We start from the raw sequence: 9,454 nt of genomic DNA on the forward strand, positions 1-9,454 counted from the left end.
TGGTGCACTTGCCGTTTTTCACCTAACATGGGTATATAAGATGATGATTGGTATGAAATTTTGTGTGAGCATACGAAGTTATGATGTTTAAGGAATTTCAAGGAGAAGTTCTATATGATGGTATTTTAGTGTATGCAAGGACTTGGTATTGGTTGGTATACTGATGCTCTAATAATCATTAAGACTCACGTAGAGCATAATGAGTTATGTTGTGAGGAGTAGTAGGAGGTCATAATCACTGGACTTGATCAAGTCCTAGATGCGAAGGAGATTTACCTTATGAGTAGTTGGGTGATAACCCATTGAAGCCAAACTTTGCAAAGTTTGGGAACCATGCACAAGTGCAAGCCACCAAGAGATCCGATGTCACTTGCATGTATCTGGATAATTGAGTTTAATGTCAATTGTATTTCTAATTATATGTATGCCTATGTGTGTTATGTTGGTAAACTGAGTTAAGTTTTTATATGAATATTTCCTTGTTTACATTAGCTTATCATTCTTCTGTGTTTCTGTGTTATTTGTCTTTTTTTGCGATGATCACCTATTCGGTGGAAGCAGATGTAGTTGCAATGTCAGAGGAACCTCAGGAGGTTGAGGAGTCATCTTTTAAGTTGATATAACGTTTCAGTGGGAGTTGTTGTAAGTGAGTAGTCTGTGCTTAGAATTAGGATTGGTCTTTTAATTGGTTTGCATAAACGTTATACTTTTATAGTCTTATCTGTTTTAGGATTGTATTAATATACTTTATACATTAGATCTTCTGCTTTGACTACTACAGTGAAACAATCCTATTTTATTAGTTTTTATTAGGATGTTATATAGATGACCAACAAATTAGTATTATATGTCGTCCTTAAAATAGAATGATACATTAATCTTCTTATTCTTCTTTTTAAGTTTTTGTTTTAATTTTTTTTAATATATATATATATATATATATATTAAAAATATACTTAATTATATAAATATTTTTTAATTAATTAATTAATATATTTAATTGAATAAATTAGAATATTTGTTACTTTTTATATGCTAAATTATATTAAAATATTTAATTATTTAATTTTAAACTGTAAAAGTTAAATTTTAAAATTACAATATATATATATATATATATATTTATATATATATTTGTGTGTATTTAAATAATACAATGTAAAAATGATTTTTAAGTTATCTCTTATTTTAGTTATTAATTTATAAAAGTCAAGTAAAAAAAACTGGTGAATATTGTACTAAATTTTGGTAAATTAAACATCAGTGGTTACCTTAAAATTTCAACGACTAACAAATAATACTGTAATACTGTGCCAATGAAATAAACAAATAATATTTTAAGAAATAGTATGAAGTATTTTTATACTTATTTTATTCCATTTAACATTGTCATATATATATATATATATATATTATATTTTGCGAATTGCTGACGTTTGGTTATTAAAAAATAATAATTTACTTTGGTGATTAAGTTTTGGATGTGGACATTTTGTTGTAGTGTTGATTGAATATGACATATTACAGCTACATGAAATTTCTCCCAACCCAGTTTTGTGTTTTAACACGTATCTATTACCTATGCCATGATGAATGTGAGGAGTGTCGGGTCCCTTATTAATTACTAAATTATGTTATGTGGATACTGACCGATCAAAAATAACACCAGGTAAAATTAAAAAAAAAAAAATAATTATATGGACAAACGTCATAAGTGACGCATTACGAGAGTCCAAGACTAGTATTCTTCTGCACATACATAGAAAGTATACACAATGAATTCATTTTAAAACTTACAGTGTATCTGAAAATAACAAGGTTATGAAAATTATTAATTTAAAAATATTTTGAAAAACAATTGAAAATTTTAAATAATTTATATTTGAACCTCGTTATTCTTTCTTCTTATTTTTTTAACGTTCCTTTTCTTATAAATTAAGAAAATGTTAAATCAATTTTCCTGAATTGTATTAGGCATTTTACTCTCTATTCTCTTTCTCTCTCTTCTTTTGTCGAAGATTAGTCTGCCTGGAAAAGAAGTTGACCATGTCTCTTCAAACCCACCAACTTTGACTTGTACAAAGTACATCAGTTGCTTGCATGCATTTCAATAACTATATAAGACAAACAGCATCGTACATACAAACAACAACATCAAACATTTCATTCCCACACTGTTCTATTGTTTCCCTTCAACGACGAGTTCACCAAAATGGGCATCCCTCACTTTCTTTGTTTACCATTACCTATTCAAGGACACGTGAACCCCCTCATGCAGTTTTCTCTTCTTTTGGCCAAACATGGTTGCAAGGTCACTTTTGTGCACACAGAGTTCAGCTACAAAAGAGCCAATACTGCAGGTGGAGACAACAAGGAGGAGGCACTGGTAAAGTTGGTGACTCTCCCTGATGGTTTGGAGCCTGAAGATGACAGAACCGATGTGGCCAAATTTCTTTTTTCAATGAAAAACACCATGCCTGCTTTGCTTCCAAAGCTCATACAAGACATCGATGCCTCCGATGTTGAGAACAAGATAACATGTATAATTGTTACCATAAACATGGGTTGGGCTTTGGAAATCGGCCACAAATTGGGAATCAAAGGGGCTCTTCTCTGTCCAGCATCTGCAACTTCCTTGGCTTCTGCTGCCTCCATCCCAAACCTTATTGAAGATGGCATCATTGATTCTGAAGGTAAATAAATATCCCTTTCTTTTGGAAAAATTTTCATTTTTAGCTGTTTGTTGTAATTGTGTCTCCTAGTAGTTTATATGATTTGGTTTTGGCATTACAGGACTTCCCACCAAAAACCAACAAATTCAACTCTCTCCGGAAATTCCCATGATGGACACAGATCACCTTCCATGGCATGGCTTTAAGAAGATGTTCTTTGATCATCTTGTGCAAGAGATGCAAACTCTGAAGTTAGGAGAGTGGTGGCTTTGTAACACTACTTATGATCTTGAGCCAGGAGCATTTTCCATGTCACCAAAGTTCCTACCCATTGGGCCATTGATGGAAAACAGCAACAGAAGTTCATTCTGGGAAGAAGACAGAGCTTGTTTGGAGTGGTTAGATGAACAAGCACCTCAATCTGTTGTGTATGTTTCCTTTGGGAGTTTAGCAGTAATGGATCCAAAGCAGTTTAAAGAATTAGCTCTGGCACTCGATCTCCTTGACAGGCCTTTTATCTGGGTTGTGCGTCCGAGTAATGAGAAGGAAAACGTGAATGCATACCCTAATGATTTTCATGGAAGTAAAGGTAAAATAGTTGGTTGGGCCCCTCAGAAGAAGATACTGAACCACCCTTCAATTGCTTGCTTCATTAGTCACTGTGGTTGGAATTCTACCCTCGAAGGTATATGTGCTGGTGTACCTTTCTTGTGTTGGCCATTTACAACTGATCAATTTCTGGACAAGTCTTATATTTGTGATGTGTGGAAGATTGGAGTTGGATTAGAAAAAGATGAAAGTGGAATAATTTCAAGGGAAGAGATAAAGAAGAAGGTGGATGAAGTGGTTGTTGACGAAGACATTAAAGCAAGGTCTTTGAAATTGAAGGAGATGACCATAAACAACACACAAGAAGGTGGACAGTCATCAAAGAATCTAAGCTTCTTTATTGATTGGGCCAAGTAGTGATGCTTCCTTTGGATAACAACAATGTCTTTTTCTCCGGACTGAAAAAAGAACATGTATTTTTCTTTTGTTATCGTTATTGTAGTTGATATAGCAGAATAAATTTTTCATTTCTCTAAAAGATTAATATTTTTATCAAACACATTCCATTTATTGAATAAGTACTTTGAGTTAGATTTTGTAGTTTCTAGCTTTAAAACATGCATTGCATAGTAGTTTTAGGATTTTAGTGTTCTTGTTAGTCAAATTTTCCCAGCACAACTTGTTTACAAACATTTGCATCTATATATTGTCATTTCCACATAATGATATTAAGGTTGCCCTATATTTCATTCTTAAGAAAAATTGATTTTGACTAAGATCTTTACACGACAAAAAGCTTTATCAAATAACCAAACTAAAAAATTTAAAAATTACAAAAAAAAAAATAGGAAAATAAAAAATTAAGGTGAAACCCAATTTTTTGTTAGGTTTTCATAAAAACTGCTGACACTTAAAAGGAGATTTCCAAAACCTTCACTGTTCTATTTCTTTCTAGAGATTATTATAACATCAACTAATAAACCTAACTAAAATTATATATTTTCTTAGTGTTATATGTAAATAATTCATGAGCAAACACAAAAGTTATATTTTAACAATCATTGTAATAATCTATAAAATATTTTAACTGAGTATTAATAAGAAAGGGGATGGTTTAGTAATGAAATGGATATATCATTATAAACTTTACAAAACATATATTAATGAATGATTCAAATACATTCACACATAAAAACAAAAACATATTCATAATTGTTTTAAAGCATATCATCAAAGCAAAATTTATTTCAAAAGAATTTGATAAGTTTAATAGCAAAATTTCTAGTTATTTGACTAGATTAGAAGTTAGTTCAATCAACATAAAAAGTTTAAAATACTAAAAGTAGATATTAAAGAGTTTTTAAGCTTATAAAGTATAAACTATTTTAGTTAACTTATAACTTGTATCTTTTTTTTTTTCATGATCATCTTTTATATTTTAATATTTTTTTTATCATAACTAACTTCTTTTAATTATTACGATGTATTTCAATTTTATAAGGATAGTTAATTATTTTACTATTTTTAGTATTTGTTAGATTACTTTTTAATATTTATGCAGTTTAAATTAAAAAATATATTTAACACAAGAAATTGAAGTCACCAATATTGTGTTGATGATATTTGAAAATTACACATGATAAAAAATGTAAAATAAAAACTTAATATAATAGTAGTTTAAATTGGTAAATACAAAAAATTAATTCCTAAAAATAAATAAAAATTAAATATAATTAATTAGGTTGGATCAAATGACTTATTCAAATAAAAAAATATAGAACTTTTAAAAAATAAATAGAAGTATTAAGCTTTTAAAAATATAATCTTTAATTATAATATATATATATATATATATATTTATATAATAAAATCTATGTAATTATATCTTTTTATGATATTTTACAGTTAGCAACTGATTATTAGTTAATTCTACTAATTTCTTTTAACATAACAAATGTAAGGCCCTTTATTTTTTTCCTGTCCTAAAGTTAGTGGGCTGCCCTACAGTATTGGGCCTAAAGGCCGGCCCACAGTATAAGTCCTTAGGTCTGCCCTAAACCTAAGGTACCCTACCATTTTCAAAAAAAAAACTTTGCCCTTGCCTTGAGCTGCAGCCGCCACCCCCCTCCGCTAGGGTTCCGTTCGACTGTCACGTAAGCTTAAGGGGTTTCTACTCCACGTAAGTAACTCTAAACCTATTGTACTTACCTCCTAAAGCTTTACATTCGTTTTCCACCGATTAAAGTCCGAAAATAATCATGTCCACCGCTGTTCCGCCAGTTCTTAGGTCCGTCACTCGAGCCGCTGTGCTCCGGAGTCTAGTGCCGAGGTCTGTACGAACCCATTTCCAGGTACGGGAAGTTAGGGTTTCAGTCTTTTGGTGTTGTCTTGGCTGTTCTGGAGTGAGTTACTGATTGCATGGATAAATCCTTCGTTTTGGTGTGATTAAATGCTTTGTATGCTTGGTTGGTTCGATATACATGACTGTTGTAGTGAAGAACAGTGGCGAGACCTGTTAATCTCGCCCAAGCGAGTCAATCTCGCCTAGGCGAGATGAAACAGGGAGCTCGCCTAGGGCTATTGCACGAAAGGTCGCCCAGGCGACTCACTCAACTCTTGAGCGAGCAGGCAACTCGCCCAGGCGAGAGGGATCTCGCTTAAGCGAGATCCCGCGTTGCTCATGCTCCTGCCTTTGTGCTCTCGCCTAGGCGAGGGGGAGGCTCGCCTGAGCGAGCACGTCTCGCCTGAGCGAGACCCCTCAGCTTGAGCGAGATGTTGGGCGAGACAGTGTTGTGATTTAGATGTTTGATGTTTCCTGAGTGATCTATTTTGGTTGGGTATGATTGTGTGATGATGGACATGTATATAATAGAATCTTTTGCATGTTTGGCATGAGTTATGAACGACGTATGACGGGCTGGGTATGATATTGACATGTGAAATGAATGAATGGATTGGAACTAAAGAAATACGTGATTAATATGAGATGAGACCCTAGATTCATGGGGTGGTGATGATCCGAGGTATGGATTCGAAATCTGACGCGTATGAGGAAATTAATCTCAGGGGTTGGTATGGAAATGTAAAATATGGTTTTAATATTCTCTTATTGCTGAATTATGAATGTTGGTCCGTGTCAGCGTGTAAATTCCTTGGGGTCCCTAGGTGAGACCTCCGGGGTCGCGCTTCAGTGGTCGGGACGTAATTCCATGGCCCCTGCTAGTGGGTGTTCATGGTGGTGCCCCATCTGTATAACTAGGTAAGGATTCAAGGTAAGGTTGCATCCTGACGCTCCGAGGAGCCAGTTAGTCTCACTTAGAGCGGACTGACTCTTGTGGTGGGAGTAGCAGGAGGCCTGAAACTCATTAAGGGCTAACCTTGTGGTGGGAGAGATTTTGATTCATCGTAACACTGGTAAAACATAGCTCAGGATCGAGCAGCTCAGGGTCGAGCAGAGGTATCCACAACAAGTGCAAGCATCCGCTGAATCCGACCGAGTTATACGTATCCGGATGAGTCGAGTCGAGTCGTAGTGTATTGAATGAAGAGTCATAACATGTTTGGTTGCTATGTGGATGAGATGATGAAAATATATTTGATTGCATGTTGAATATGTTGTTGGCTCTAGCTTACCCGTTTTGTTGCATGGTTGTGATTGTATGTGGCTGTTCTTTCTTGCGATGATCATCAACTTGGTTGATGGGAGCAGATGGGCGAGGCTCTCGTGGTCAACCAGGGAATGACGACTCCGCTACTTAGCCATCTGGGCTAGATCTCGAACGTCTTTCTTTCATGTTTCTTTAGGGCTATGGCCCCTGTATTCGTGGTTATTAGATTGTAAACTTTTAGTTAAACAGCTATCCTGCTTTTGTTGGCATCGTGGTGTGCCTAGTTTTGTAGGGGTGAGGTTGAGAACCCCAGGACTGCGTTGTCATGCTGTTATCACGTGACGTTTCCTTTAATTTCGTTTAATAATTAAATGGGACGTTACAACAAATTAGCTTATTACAAATTTATAAACTAAAAGTTTGTTAATTAAGAGCAACATTGTCAACTATTAACTTACAACTTAGTTTTTGTGGTTTTAATATATTTTATTTTACAACATTGCTGACGTTTACAAATAATAATTTACTTTTGGTGTTTGAATTTTGGATGAGGACATCTTGTATTGTTGAATGTACGTGACATATTACAGCTACATCAAATTTCTCCCGAGCATAGTTTTGTGTTTCAACACGCCACCTATTTCTAGGGATGGCAATGGGCGGGACGGGGACGGGTTTCGCTATTCCATACTTATTTTTACAGAAAAAATTCATCCCCATTCTCATATCTAAACTCAATGGGTATCAAATTTTTGTCCCATCCCCATCCCCACCGGGTAACGGGTATAATCTTGTACCGTGTTCTAACAACTTCAATATTAATTTTTATGAGAGAAAAAAAATACGATAAAGAAAACATAATATTATCAAATATTCAATATTAGGAGGATGATTGCTTTTTCCATATCAAATACTTTGAAATAAATTATAATTGTTTACATTTTATATTTGAATACCAAATAAAATTTCATGAAAACCAAAACATTTACTAAATTTGCAAACTACAACATTAATGAAACTTAGTTGATAAAATTAAAAAATATTTCAAAAAATATAAAAGGAAAATAAATATTCAAATTAAAATATATTTTAAATGTTTGTTTAGTTCAATTTTTTAAATTCTAATGAATCTCTTTTTTAAATAATAAAAGTTATAATACATCATTTGATCAAAATGACACAAAGAATTACATTAAAAAAATACATCTTTTGAACTTCAATAAAAGTTATAATACATCTTTTGAACTTCAATATATGTTGGACAGTGACAAAAAAATATTCATAGCAATTACATTAAATTTTTATATTGTAGTAAATAAAAGTTGTTCATACAATTAAAGTGAAAGAATTACAGTATGCTTAATAATGAGTTATAAAATTAAAAAAATTAGATAGAATATATCAAAATATTATTCTACATGATGAAAATAAATAATAAATAAAAATATTAAAAAACTAACAAATGTGTGTTTTAGAAATAACTTGACAGACTATCGAAAGAAATCGCAGAAAGGAAATCAAATGTACAATTAAGGTATGATAAGATGAAAAATATCTTAGAGAACAAATTATTAAATTATGTTTGAAGTGGATAAAATTAAACAGAAATATCATTAGTGCCCAAAAAATTTGTCACTAAATTACAAATAAATTAGTAATTAAATTGGTCACTAAATCAAGTACCGATTCAATCATTGAATCGGTCACTAATTTAATAACTGATTCAGACAATAAATCAACTACTACCACCAGTGACGAAAAATGGTGAATGATATGGGTTAATGACTAAATCAGTCACTATTTCATGTTTTTCTTGTAGTGAATTATCATATATTATTCCTAAATATCATTATATATATATATATATATATATATATATATAATTTAACCACTTCAAACATAATTTAAAGTGAAAAAATTACAGTATGATTAATAATGAGTTATAAAATAAAAAAAATTAGATAGAATATATCAAAATATTATTCTACATGATGAAAATAAACAATAAATAAAAATATTAAAAAACTAACAAATGTGTGTTTTAGAAATAATTTGAGAAACTATCGAAAGAAATCACACAAAGGAAATCAAATGTATAATTAAGGTATGATAAGATGAAAAATACCTTAGAGAACAAATTATTAAATTATGTTTGAAGTGGTTAAAATTAAATGGAAATATCATTAGTGCCCAAAAAATTTGTCACTAAATTACAAATAAATTAGTAATTAAATTGGTCACAAAATGAAGTACCGATTCAATGACGAAAAATAGTGATTGATATGAGTTATTGACTAAATCAGTCATTATTTTATGTTTTTCTTGTAGTGAATTATCATATATTATTCCTAAATATCATTATATATATATATATATATATATATATAATTTTAACTACTTCAAACATAATTTAAAGTGAAAAAATTATAGTATGATTAATAATGAGTTATAAAATAAAAAATAATTAATAGAATATATCGAAATATTATTCTACATTATAAAAATAAACAATAAATAAAAATATTAAAAACTAACAAATATGTGTTTTAGAAATAATTTGAGAAACTATTAAAAAAATTGCACAAAAGAAATTAAATATATAATTAAAATATGATAAAATGAAAA

The 9,454-nt window shown here is 31.3% G+C and overlaps 1 protein-coding gene across 1 annotated transcript; it reads left to right on the forward strand.

Moving 5' to 3' along the window:
- Positions 1–2,212: 2,212 nt before the first annotated feature.
- Positions 2,213–3,799, forward strand: LOC114183200 (UDP-glycosyltransferase 83A1-like). The gene is made up of 2 exons (XM_028070129.1): positions 2,213–2,693; positions 2,794–3,799. The coding sequence occupies exons 1-2, from the start codon at positions 2,213–2,215 to the stop codon at positions 3,636–3,638; spliced, it is 1,326 nt and encodes a 441-aa protein (XP_027925930.1). The 3' UTR covers positions 3,639–3,799.
- Positions 3,800–9,454: the final 5,655 nt, after the last annotated feature.

The sequence above is a fragment of the Vigna unguiculata genome, chromosome 5 (assembly GCF_004118075.2).
Source record: "Vigna unguiculata cultivar IT97K-499-35 chromosome 5, ASM411807v1, whole genome shotgun sequence".
Classification (NCBI taxonomy): Eukaryota; Viridiplantae; Streptophyta; class Magnoliopsida; order Fabales; family Fabaceae; genus Vigna; species Vigna unguiculata.

What these genes read in the sequence shown, in the direction of transcription:
- LOC114183200 (XM_028070129.1), top strand. Translation starts at nt 2,213, where the DNA reads ATGGGCATCCCTCACTTTCTTTGTTTACCATTACCTATTCAAGGACAC. An exon ending in TGGCATCATTGATTCTGAAG is followed by an intron (nt 2,694 to 2,793) that starts GTAAATAAATAT and finishes TTGGCATTACAG; the next exon opens with GACTTCCCACCAAAAACCAA.